The sequence below is a fragment of the Haemaphysalis longicornis genome, unplaced genomic scaffold (genome assembly GCF_048455015.1).
Source record: "Haemaphysalis longicornis isolate Haplotype H1 unplaced genomic scaffold, Haemaphysalis longicornis Haplotype H1 scaffold_153, whole genome shotgun sequence".
NCBI lineage: Eukaryota > Metazoa > Arthropoda > Arachnida > Ixodida > Ixodidae > Haemaphysalis > Haemaphysalis longicornis.
This window is the reverse complement of record NW_027526260.1, coordinates 70,279-83,644: the sequence shown is the minus strand read 5'-3', so window position 1 is coordinate 83,644 and position 13,366 is coordinate 70,279. Positions and strand designations below refer to the sequence as shown.

The 13,366-nt window shown below is 45.3% G+C and overlaps 2 protein-coding genes across 2 annotated transcripts in view; one reads left to right on the top strand and one right to left on the bottom strand.

The window, feature by feature from the left end:
- LOC144165979 (BBSome complex member BBS1-like) overlaps nucleotides 1-1,897 on the top strand; it is a 39,392-nt gene extending 37,495 nt beyond the window's left edge. Inside the window, exon 13 of the mRNA XM_077695650.1 lies at nucleotides 721-1,897. Coding sequence (XP_077551776.1) covers nucleotides 721-792 — 72 coding nt within the window. The 3' untranslated portion in view covers nucleotides 793-1,897. The remainder of the gene's footprint in view (nucleotides 1-720) is intronic.
- A 3,009-nt stretch (nucleotides 1,898-4,906) lies between these two features.
- Nucleotides 4,907-13,366, bottom strand: part of LOC144165988 (N-acetylated-alpha-linked acidic dipeptidase 2-like) — a 41,040-nt gene continuing 32,580 nt past the window's right edge. Inside the window, exons 10-13 of the mRNA XM_077695656.1 lie at nucleotides 13,051-13,282; nucleotides 10,991-11,072; nucleotides 8,657-8,749; nucleotides 4,907-7,603 (exon numbers count right to left, since the gene is read on the bottom strand). Of these exons, the coding sequence (XP_077551782.1) occupies nucleotides 7,378-7,603; nucleotides 8,657-8,749; nucleotides 10,991-11,072; nucleotides 13,051-13,282 (633 nt within the window). The 3' untranslated portion in view covers nucleotides 4,907-7,377. The remainder of the gene's footprint in view (nucleotides 7,604-8,656; nucleotides 8,750-10,990; nucleotides 11,073-13,050; nucleotides 13,283-13,366) is intronic.

Sequence of the window (13,366 nt, the reverse complement as noted above, 5' to 3'; positions counted from 1 at the left end):
TGATCTTTACCGTGCGCCGAAATCTCAACACACGGGTATTTTCGCTCTGAAGAGTGACCACCGTGGCCAGGAATGGAACTCGCGTCCTCAGGCTCACCAGAAAATATATTACCTTGAAACAATAGAGTAAATGCATCCAAACATAAATGTAAATGGTTAGGTTAGCTGGCGACCCCTTATATAAAAAAAAATGTCGAGCAACAAAAGTACACATAAAAGTACAGCCACAAGTACCGAGACACAGAATAATGCCGGGTCCCCCTATACTATTACAAAAAATTTAGAGCAACAAAAGTACAGATCAAAGTACAGCTAAAAGTACTGAGACACAGAATAATGCCGGATTCCCCTTTTCCACCATCTCTTGCCATGCTACGTGGCTTGAAGCACAGCGAAAAAGTAACGTAAATACCCCTACAATGAAAAAGTGTAGAGCAACAAAAGTACACATAAAAGTACAGCCAAACGCACCGAGAGACAGCATAATGCCGGGTTCCTCTTTCCAGCATCCCTTGCCATGCTACATGGCTTGAGGCACAGCGAAAATTAACAAAGAAAATACCCCTATATTAAAAACTGTAGAGCAACAAAAGTACAGATAAAAGTACAGCCAAAAAGTACCGAGGCACCGCATAATGCCGGATTCCTCTTTCCAGCATCCCTTGCCATGCTACATGGCTTGAGGCACAACGAAAAAGTAACAAACGGAAATGATTGCAGGTGCTGGTCGCCAGGCAAGGAACAGTGCTGGCCACAACCCTGGTGCAGATGCCAGCCCTGGACATGCCTTAGCCCTCCAATGGGCCCAACCGGAGAAAACACAAGACGCTGCTTCTAATGAAGGCGCCATTATTTATTGAGTGAAAAAAACAAAAACAAAGCCATACAATCCACATTTCAGCTCCGGCGAAAACCCGTCCGCAAGTCCACGAACTTAGTCCCATGGCCAAGCTGCTCATGTAAGGCACAAGTGGCTCTGAAGAGAGCGCCGAAGCAACAGTCCTAAAAATACAACCTAAAAAAACGCACTGGTCCCTTTCGGCGAACAACACCTTTCTAAAACACCGGCTTTCAGAATCACAAGGAGTATCATTCATGCAGTCAACACAGCTCCTCGACACTCAGATTGTGACGTCCAAAATTTTATACATCCGCGCTTAACGTGGGACGTTGGAAGCCGTGAATTCGTTACCGGCTGCTACTTTTCAGTGCTTCGCTATGCATAATTCCCTTTGAGTTGGTGCAGATTCTTACATCTTCAAACTATCACACACAAACGAGGATAAGGAAGGAAACACAGACAAGGAAACACGGACAAAACAAATGGGTCTGTTTCTTCAATTCAATCATCATTTGTTAGAAAAAGTGCTTGTCCATGATTCCTTTCTTGTCCCCATTTCTGAGTGCTGTTTTGAAAATGAATCAATCCAACTCGGCCAACTGCTGTCATGCATTTTCTTAAACATCCACGCTGAAGACTCTGCATCACGTCGGAAATAGTGGCCTCTGAGCAATCTGAACTAGCGGACTGCATGAATAACTCTCCCACGCCATTCATTAAAAAAAAACCCGCAAAAACACAAAAAAGGTGCTAAAAATGAGCTGCATAATAAAACAGGCTAAAAAAAATGAGCTGCACAATAAAAACGGGCAGTCTGATATCAAACAAAGACGTAACAGACAAAAAAGGTAAAAGAATAAATACGATGATGTTTACCAAGCAAGGTCAGCTGCCTTAAATATATCCGTAGTGGCTTTGACACAGGCAAAGAGGCACAATGTATTTCAGTGTCAACTGGTTTGGCTAAGCAAGGAAGCGGATGGCAGGATTCAGAACACTCGGCAGTGAGACCATGACACAGCCTTAGCAAAGTCTTATGCATGAAATCAATGTACGAAACAGCTTAATCTAGTAGGCATCGCGACAGACTTTGCAGTTTTGTGGAAAGATGGCAACGTACGCACTTTGGCGAATAATGTTTGGGCTCAGAGTTTTTTTTTTTTTTTTTAGTTTACGGCATTTACCATACCATCTCATCTATGCCTACGGCCGTTTTCCTCTTGTTGTTTTTGTTCATTCTTAGGAAAGGTTTATCACAGCAATGATTTAGGCTACTGCTAAGACAACCTGCAACAGCCTATGTCGAGAAACTAACCCAAGCTGTCCTTGGGACCAAAGTTTAGGTTTGACTGTAAACCCGCACCCAATGCCTTAAAGGGGCACTGACACAAAATTTTGAAGGCGAGATAACGTCGGAGATAGATTGGTGGGAACACATATACATCATCTGCAAAATATCAGCGGCAAATACAGCCTAGAACATATTTAAAATCAATTTTGAAGTGTGCGAAACGCAACCGAGCAGCCAGCAGAGGACCACGCGCAATTGTAAATAAACAACATCCAAACACGTCACGAGTTTGTGTTTGCCGCTTCCGCACTACCGGCGTTTTACGCGGGCTCGCCCGGCTCGCCGCTCCAATCGGAGGGCCGGAGGGCGGAGCTTCTGCTCTCGAGAACGAACGACCCGATCGTTGGCGGCGGAGGCGCCGTGATTTCGTCAGCTAATCGGGCAGCTGGCCGCGACCAAAGTTCTACAGCGATTCCAGGCACTCTGTTTCTATTACTGTTTATTACCATTGGATGCGAAAACGCGCCGGAGGCATGAAAATCCCACTGAGCTAGCCGCACGGTCGCTGTGCAGGCGGCGGCCACGGCCGCGAAGTGGCCCAGGCCGGCGCAGGTAGCTCGAGTGATAGCTTGTTACCGCTGCACGAAATTGTCCCCAAGTCCCGACCATAGTGGCTTACATGAGAAAGGAGTTAATGATGCGATGGCGGGTTGCATTAAAAATTGTCATCTGCACCGCTTACGAGAGCGGCACTCGAATATCCGCTGCAGTGCTGAGCCGAACACATCTGTAGGCGGACCTGTAGGCAGACCGGCCGGCTGCTCCCAGCGCGCGTCTTGCCACCCACCGTCTCGAGCGTCGCGCGTCGTTCTTTAGCCGCGGTAGCATTTGCACTCGCAGCGCCTGCGTCACATCCACGGTCGCTTTTTAATTAAGCGCCTTACGAGATCAGCACGTGGGGGCATTCGCAGAAACTGCCGTCGATGCGGATTCGACAGTGCTACGGCGGCTCTGCTCTGTGATATCCCTCCGACGGTCACGTGGTAAGCTTTGTTCACACAAAATCCACAAAATCCATCGTTTCGCGGCACTCGCTGAAACCGAAACTGCGACTGGCCGCATTTAAAATCCCTCTAATTAAACAACCGTCGCACGCTGAAGCAAATAAGGTTTCTACAGGTTATAAGTAGGTCACTAGCTACTTATCCCAACGAAAAAAACAAGATGCTAAATTTTTGTGTCAGTGCCCCTTTAACCATGCCGAGTTATAACCAAAGCCAACAGTTCGCACTGACCACAAAGAACACTAGAACTTGTTACATTATACCCCTGGCAAACCAAACAGAATGAAAAAAGAAAAACGACACTTCATACATGCCACAGTAAAAAGGCACTAAACCAGAAACCAAAAAGGTTCAAAAGAATGGAATGTTTAACCCCTTGGTTTGGCAAGCTCTGGTATTTCTCCACACACATAAAATAGGGCATCCATTCACTAACCATTATACTACAACATACTACTTTCCCACTACTTTCATCCTTTTGTGTAAACTGGCAAAGTGGGAAAGCTACGTTCACCTCAACAAGTGATATTCCACTATAAGTGCAGCTACACACAATTTGTAATCTCCTTTTGAGTAGTACTGCTATATGAGACAGGAAAGAAAGATATTCAGAAAACAAAAAGGAAAACGTGGCTTAGAAAGCCGTTCTTTAACATATTCACCGGCAAACGAGTTTCCGCATGTTGTCTGTCAACCGTAAGAGTTAGTAGCAGCCTCTCAAATATACAGTCAAAGCAATGCAACAACTTGTTTCTTATTATAACAGTACTGGCCATTAGTACTTATTACAACACTGCAGCAGGTATACTGGCCACCGGGTAACACATGAACAATGTTATGACATATAACATTGACAATGTTATCTTATGACAATAACTCGAAGACAGCAACGACGGCTTCTGTCATTGCGAGAAAGCCTCAAATCATCGAGAATCTCACTAATACTATTCTACCCATTCTTCCGCACGATCGGTGGTGCACTACATTCTTTGTCCGAGCTGGCAATTGAAGCAATTGAAGAAAGGCACTTTCAAAGCCACAGCACTCAGACAGACACCCAAGTACCCCAGGGGAACAGGATTGCGGAGAAATCTCTTCCTCCTATAATTTCACTCGCTTCACTCTAATTGGCTGCTGCAAGCATACGGATCCACCCAACAAACCCATTCCAATGAAAACCACAGCTCTGCTCGCAATCTCCCACGAACGAGATCGAATTGAATATAAAAAGGACTTTCTCCGCCCAGTAATCCATTGCTTTGCCTACAACGTTCCCCCAAATGAAGGCAGACAATGGAATGAAAAATGAATTTTACGACTCGGAACGATTTGCAAGACGGTTTCGCACTCATCGTAGTTTCCAAGAACCTCATCCCCAAATCCTTCCAGCAGCAGAGGCAGCCGATGGAAGACACGCAATGCGAGACGAGTGCCTTCTCTGCCTTGGCTGTTTAACAATGCTCGCAGGATCGCACTGACATGCGCACGCAGTTAACTGGGCTGTGTACCTGTGGACGGATTGTTGCGGATAAAATTGCCGACTCAGACCCTCAAACTTGCGTTGCTGCTAACAATGATATGCAATTTGTTCAACCTTGGAGTTTTGACGGCGTTTTGTTGCACACTGTCCAGCCAGTCTCACACTTTTTAAGGAACAAGCGCCTGAAATATGTTTGCTCGCGCAACAATTTTCAACCGTTGCAACTCCTCAGTTAACTTATTGACAATTTTTTCAAAGCAGTTTCTACGATAATTAGCAGCCAAGACAGCACAGTCGTCGTGAAAAATGGCATTGCGATGGGCATTGAAAGCGATTAAGCTTAGAGCAAGACAAAAACACACCTTTCTAAAATGGCCCGAGTCCTGAATGATTCACTTCTTGTGTATAACACTATCCAAGTGGCCTTACCTAACTGAACCTGCAGTAACACTCAAAAGGTTTCTCAAAAGTTCTTGTGCCTGGAAAGCTACAGCTCAAACATGCTTCAAAGCTCTGCACAAAGCTGTCAGGCAATAGTGTTGAGACAAGTGTAAGTGCTTATGTATGAGTATGAGTGAGGGAGTACGCTGGGGTGCCAGAGTACAGGGTGGAGTTCTAACAACTTGAACGGTAAACAGGGGTGTCCTCTAACTACAACAGCGTGCTGCAGAATGCTGAAGTGCTCAAGAGGTAACACCTGTGGGGTGCATTTGCACACCAGCACAAAAAATAAGGGTGTAACTGCGACTCCCTTGCAGAGATGAGGATATGTCACCCATGCTGCTGCGCTTTTCACAAGATGTTTAAAATCACCTTTAAAGGAAAACAAGTAGCATGCCTTGCACTTGCATGAAAAAGTGGCAGCGGTGTGCGTGACTGAGATTGATTCATTCAGGGGGTCACTTTTACAACCCTTTTCTCAACTTTGCACTCAAGTAAACTACATCCGGGAACACTTTTCACAACTCCATTCAGGGGTTCACTTTTACACCCTTACTCCTAAACCTTGGACTGTAACGATACTCACAAAAGGGAGTAAAGAAGTCCTCTCTCCTCCTGCAGATTGTGCATCAAGCAACAACGTTACTGACTCCATTCAGGGGATCACCTTTACACCCAAGGGAACTCCATTCAGGGGGGTCACTTTTACACCCTTATTTCTAAACCTTGAACTCAAACGATATTCACATAAGGGAATAATGGGGTTACATCAAGCGATGACATTACCCCTAAGCTGTCAGTAACATCAAATGGATCTTTACTAAGGGCCACAAAAGAGAAATAGCAACAGCACCAGTGCACAAGTGACTGGTTGCAGGGCTTTGTTGTCCTAGGCAATATGCAGTGCCTCTCAGGCCACCAAAGTGGGAAATAAGGCTCAATAGTGTCCGTAACTGCCACTGAACAACCACCATGAGACACACAGGCTGCACCGTTGCAGTAGATGGTGCAGATGAAAGCTTGCTGCCAGGGTGTAGTTGAGCCTTAGCTGTAAACAGAATGTCAGGACTGCAGCCGGAGCTAAAGACGTGTGTGCTGACTTCACCTCAAGCGGATTAAAGCCAATCAGTCAGTCAACATGTGTAATTTTTTACGTGCTTGGGTAACATCTAAGCTACTATAGTCGCATCACACAGCTGTGCTCAACTGATCTAAACCACAATGGTGCAGATATCTTGGCATGTCAGAGCCATGATAGATCCCATCTCAAATGACATGCCATAATTTGAGTTATGCATCGTGGCAGCAAAAACTAGCATAAACTTGTCTACCTGCTCACTTAGTACTCATGCATTCATTGCAGTGCTCCGCACATTCCAACAGGCTTTGGGTGCAATCCATATAAGAACTGAAAATTACGAGCTTCAGATGAGTGACCCTTCAGATGTTCCACGCACTAAGTGACCCCGTTTCCCTCACAGCCGCAGTGTCGTCACTCATTCTGGCAACTGCAACTCACTCGCCGTTCAATTAACTGACTGTGCAAGTTTCATGCACAACTAGTTCTACTCTTCCTGCCCGTTTGAGAGAAAAGGTTCAGGCTGAGGTCGAGGAAGGGAGCCGAACTAGTCATCGACAAAGGTGGCACCGACACTGGCTTGGTCTGAGAAGAAGTGCAGGCCGAACTGAAGAGACACGCCATAGAGTTTTGAACTAATATATACTAGAGGGAAATCTGGCACCACTGTGTAGGGGAGCCGCGCTTCGGCGAGCGTTCCGTCCGGGGAAGCATGTTCCACTTGTCCTTGGCATGGCTCCTGAACAGGCTGAAAAGTTGCCTGTGCTTTTAAAAAAGCAACAATATTGTTGCAAAACTATCTAAATATGGCGAATTATTATTTAAATGGAGTTCCAAAAATATCTGTTCATCAAGGATTATTTAGAAGCTTTATGCTGGACGAAAAAATGTTACGTTCGTCGTTGATTTTGGCTTCAAGAGCTAAAAGAAGCCATGTGGCTAGCCAAGTCAAGTAGACAAGGAACATTGCTTGCTGCTATGGTGGGACGACAGCACGCGTGAGATTTTCCTCTAGTATATAGGTATTAGTATGAAACTCTATGAGACACACGACTACAGTGGGGTTCTCAGGCAACAATGGCGGCAGACCTAGTCGCGGACAAAGGAGGCGGCATAGGCACTGGCCTCTTCCAAGAAGAGTGGGCCGAATCGAAGAGACACGAGGGAACGTAATCTCGCCCCTCAGGCGGCGGTGGCGGCAGCGGGCGGTACCACGGCCGCCAGGGTATCGGCCGCTTGCTGGATGACCTGCACCAGCAGGGAGTAGTGTTGCCGGAGCACGACCAAGTGTGGGCCGGGGTCAGCGGGCGAGCCCAGCTCGTCCACCAGGCGCGTGAACTCGTCCATGATGCCGGGGAACATCTCGTCCACGTACGTCGGCAGCTCCGGAGGGGACAGCACCAGGTGCCTGCGGATGACGAACATGCAACCGACCACGTTTCATCCAAATTCTACCTTCAAGGGGGCACACTGGTCTTAAACCAAAAACTTTATTTTTACAGTTCTGATGATCCGAATTGAGGGACATTTTTAGTTTTTTATTGTTATTGTAGATATGAAATTTGTTTTTGTGTAAAATGGCTATATTCAAATTTATTTGGATTTTTATATTCGATTTTGTGACAGCTTTTGTAAAAAAACTGCTGCAGGGATGCAGCTGAACTAGGTGCCAGTGCACTGTGCACAAATCAAGGAGTGCAATAAGGCTAACGTCATAATTCTATCTGGTCTGTAGCAAGAGTTACGACTGTTTGAAGTTTGGGCTCGGAAGCCCAAACTGGTTTTTCTGATTCCCACCTTCCAATCCCAAACTTCAAATTGTCATAACTTCTGCTACGGACCAGACAGAATGATACTGTTAGTCTTATTGCACTCCTTGATTTGTGCACAGTTCACTGGTACCTAGTTCAGCTGCATCCCTGCAGCAGTTTTTTTACAAAGGCTGTCACAAAATCAAATATAAAGATTCCAAATAAATTTGAATATAGCCGTTTCACACAAAAACAAATTTCATATCTACAATCGGAATGAATGAATCGGAATGAATGAATTTTCACCATCAGAACTGTTAACAAAGTTTTTGGTTTAAGACCAGTGTGCCCCATTAAAGCGAAAGCATTATTCTCTGGCGAGTACCTCGAAAAATCTGTAATGCAAAAAAAAAAAAAACAGTGACGTCTTATATGCGTAGAAATGCATAATTTGTCTAGTTAATACATGTTATAGTAAGCTAAAAGACTGCCTGAAAGCAATCGCCTTTATCTGTATGGACAGTGCTGAGGTCAACGCATTCAGAAAAACATATAAAAGTAACCCAATCTAATTATATCTACCGGAGGACAAGCCGCTGCATACCAAAGCATGTCACAAAAGTGTTCAGCGACTAGCAAGAACGAGTCGTCGCATACTGCATGCCAGAAGAGTATTTGGTGCTGAGAAGTGTTTCAAACTGACAACTCACTTCTTGTATGGGTTTTGGGGCAGTCCCCTGGGGTCGAGAAAGACTCGTTCCAGCAGCAACAACTGGTCGTTCACCATGCGGATGGCCATGGGACTGCGAGAGGGTCGGACAAAGCAGCACACAACATAAGCCTTCAAAAGTTCTGAGCAGTTTACTTTTGCAAGGGAAGCATCACGTCATGGGTGCAGATTACAAGGACTTTTCTTGCCTGCTCCTTCCCCCCATATCGAGACAGTGAGCACTGGGCGAGGGCGTTGGGTAGCTCGGATTCGGCGGTGCAAGATGCCATCGTCGCCCGGGCTGCCAAAGTCACCAGGGACCTTCCTCCGGCGGTCACCACCCCTCCCCCGAATTAGCCCTTGCCGCAATAAACAAGTTCTCTCTCTCTCTCACTCAATGAAAGTGGAGGGTGACCTCGTTAAAGGGTCAATGACCTCTCAGTGAAAGTTGCTCAATCTGATGCACCACACAAGTTGCACCGCTGTTACACTAGACAAGTTACACAGTAGATTAGAGCTATAGAACTGCTTGGACAAAGATTGCAAACGGCTGGCTCTGTCCAATTTGACGAAAAACCGAAATGAAAAGTTCTGACGGCACGTTTACCACCTTTGGCGTCGCCAATGCTTTTGTTTGTCATTTTCATTTTTCAGGAAGGAAGGCTGTGACATTTGTGGCTAGTGACTCTACGGCAAAAAAAGCACAAAAATATTCTCCAAATCTCTTCTTTTTTTTTTCAGTTGTTGTTGTTTCTGGTTTGACGGAAAGGAAAAGGGAAGGCAGTACCAGAACATGTGCTGTTCCTGAACACAAATTTTAACACTTTACAGCCACAGCCCCTCCCACAATTTGCAACAGACTGCATGTTTCTAGAAAGGCACCATGCAACACAACAAAAGCTCCTTTTGACTCTAGTGATCTTGCTTTGCAATTAACTCGTAAACCTACTTAATATAAATAAATAAATACAGTCTAGTCCACTTATAACAATATCCAAGTGCCAAGGAAATCCCATCGTTATAACCGATAATTGTTATAAGCGGGTTGCGAAATAAAATGACGAAACAGAGATCAAAACATTCTATTCGCATGCCAGCAAGGTCGTACTTCTACTAATTTGCGGAAAAGAAGCCACAGTCGGTCACCTTTGTTTGCCGTGTGTGAAGCTAGCGCAAATCTTTTCCAAGAGCATCTATGGGTGCTTCACCTAGCTGAGGTAAATGTCCTTGGCGGAAACAAAGTCCGCGAGGGACTGTGTCACGCATCGGGCCTCCTATGAAGACACTACCCGAGTAGGCTGCGCAACCGCGTCATCAGAGTCGTCACTGCTGCACTTTTGGTGCCCAATATCACAGGATTCAATCGTTATATCCGATGTCGTGGCACTGGAACATTGTAATAAGCGGCTTATTTTACCATAGAAAGAATACAGAAGTTGACGGTGCCATAGCTGTTCATCGTTATATCCGATATATTGTTATAAACGGTATCGTTATAAGTGGACCCGACTGTAATAAAGAAAAAAAGAAAACAACAAAACTGATTGCGCCATCCAAATTAGCCAAACAAAAACAATGGGTTTATTTAAAAAAGCACTGCACTGCAACCCGGCAAACCTGGCAATTAGTAAGCAAGCACAGTTTCTTTTCAGCAGTCATCACAGGGCAGCAGCACATTTAACCGCACATTCAACGGCCACTGCTATCCCTTTCTTCTCCAATACACACACACACACAAAAAAAAGTGGGCACTAAACTTCTGGTTTCATCGCATTTAACACTTTCCTGCCCACTAAAAAAATCGGTTGTTTTTGGGTAGTCAAGCAAATATTTTTGTCCTGCCACAGAAAATGATTGATGCTAAAGTGCAAGAGGAAGTGTAAGAGAAATGATAACGGAACGATAGGCCTTTCCAACAGGAACAATGTCTAACAACAGATTTATTACGAATATGATCGAAAAATTATGAAAACAAACCAAAAAAATAACAAAAAGAAGAAAAAAACACGATGAAAACATCAATGCTACTTTGCACAGGACAAACATAAAGAAAATTAAAATACGCGGTTTGAATGCAAGGCTCTTATACAATAATACTGCAAATACAAGCTGTAAGTACAAAGGTTATTTACGTACATACAAAAATATAAGCACTTGACAGCGAAACTGATGCAATACTTCTTCCTTTACCCTTTGGATGGCGTTAGCTGTCCAGAAGAGCTTGGGGAGCACCAAAATTTGAATTTGTATTATTTGATAACATGCTACCGATGGGAATAGGCGCGGTCACGAAAATGGTAACGTCATTAGGATTCCCCGAGGCAAGCCAACTCACTCGGAAGTGTCCAGGCCATCCTGGCGGAGATGGAAGGCAAAGGCTGCAGCGGAGAAGTTCTGCACGGCGGCGTCCAGGGGGCCTGGGAACAAAAGTGCGCGAGGGAAGCGTCAGCTAAATCTACAGCACTAAATCGTCAGCTAAATCTTCAGCTAAATCTATAGCTCGCACATTAGCCCCTGTTTTCATTTTGACAGGAACGAAAGTTGCAAGCAGCGGCAGCTTGCTGGAAGCAAACCCTCGCACAGGCGAGCTGATTGGTTCAGTGTTGGGTAAGAGATCACACCTCTAGAGTGTGTCAAACGGAGCAGAAACTGCACACAGGCATGCTGCACATTTTCTGAGGCAGCTTGTCCTACGTATGCAGTAGATTCTAATGCATGAGCATTTTTTTGCATTGTCATCATCATCATCGGCCTGTCTAAGCCCACTGCAGGGCCTCTCCCATCAACCTCCAATTACCCCGGTCCTGGGCTAACTGCGTCCAATTTATCCCCGCAAACTTCTTTATCTCACCTGCCCATCTAACTTTCTGCCGCCCCCTGCAACGCTTGCCTTCTCTAGGGATCCACTCTGTTACCCTTAATGACCAGCGGTTGTCTTGCCTTCGCATTACATGCCCTGCCCACGTCCATTTATTCTTCTTAATTTCTACTAGTATGGTCTTAATGCCCTTGATGACCAACGGTTATCTTGCCCTCACATAACATGCCCTGCCCACGACCACTTATTCTTCTCAATTTCTACTAGTATGTTCTTAACGCGCGTTTGTTCCCAGACCCACTCCGCTCTCGTCTTGTCCCTCAACGTTACACCTATCATCTTCCGTTCCATTGCTCGCTGAGTCGTCCTCAATTTAAGTTGAACCCTCTTTGTGAGCCTCCAAGTTTCTGCCCTGTAGGTGAGTACCGGTAAGATGCAGCTGTCATACACTTCCTTCATCAGGCACAATGCCACATACTCCAATGCAAACAGTGCAATGGCTTGGTCCAGGGTTCGATGGTAGTCTGTCTTGTAAGGTTGTGAGTTCACAGCAAAGTTATGGTTACTGACCAATTCAAATGCACAACTTCTTTTATGTCTCAGATCCCATATGGGATCCCTGTTCCCAATGAGCTCAACATGCTCATTGCAAACAAGGATACTGCTTGGGATTTAAAACGTCAAAAGATTGCGCATCTGACCTGGTCAGTCACTGCCAACTTTGTAAGTGCAATGCCTTGTAGCTGGCCTAAGAATACAAGTTTTAAATTAACTTCTAATTTTCACTCACTTTTTCAAGCAAAGTATAACGCAGCTGTTTAAGGGGGGACATGGCTCTTAAAACAATTTCTTTTAATTTGTAAGTAAACTCAGAGAAACTTGTCAGTCCTGCTGCTTTTCCCGCAATGATTTCAAGTATGCTGTTATTTTTTGAGTAAGTCAATTAGTTACCAAGATAATTAGAGATAATTAGTCATTCTTGGAGGAAAAATAGACATAACAGTGTTAGCCATAAAAATGTAATGTTCATATTTTCCAATACTATGAATCCTGGTGAGTGCAATAAGAGAATTGGTTTTGAACTTAGGTGTATGAAATGGGAATTCGAAATGCTTCCTTGCCACTGGTGACACCAAAGTTTAATGAGCTGTAAAATTAGTCACAAGCGGTGCATCAAAAAACCGATTCTCTTATTGCACTCACCAAGATTCATAGTACTGAAAAATATTAATGTTACATTTTCATGGCTAACACGGTTTTGTCTATTGTTTGTCCAAAAATGGCAAATTATCTTTTATTATTTATCCGGGGAGCTAAAAAAAAAATAATGGCATATTTGAAACCAGTGGGGAAAAAAATTCAGCAAGACTGGCAAGTTTCACAGAGTTCAATTAACAATTAAAGGAAGCAGTTCTAAGAGCAGTGCAACTCCTTAAGCCATTCCTCAAAAATTCCATACCTCCACCGCGCGAGCTGACATCAAACTCAACGCTCATTTTGGGACAACCCCTCCGAAGGCATCGAAACACGTTCCCCGGCGAGCACAGGGGTCAAAGGTCACGCAGGACGGAGCTAACCCAGGTCGAGGCCGTGTGCGTGCAGGTGCAGGCTGAGGCAGAGGTCGCGCAGCAGCTGCGCGTAGTCGAACAGGTTGAACGGCAGGAAAAGGGAGTCGGCCAGGGCGCGCACCAGCTCTCCGGCCACGGCCGCGACGGCCGTGTGCGCACGCAGGTCGGGGTCCACGTGATCCCGGAAGAGCGAGAACCGGTCGTACTGAGTGTGCTTTTTCGGGAACGGCACCCGCGACATCTGCGGGCGGGCAGGGCAAGAAGGCCAGGGAGGAGCGAGGCTCTGTTACGATGAGGCTGTGAGGCATTCTTCCAAGGTAGTGAG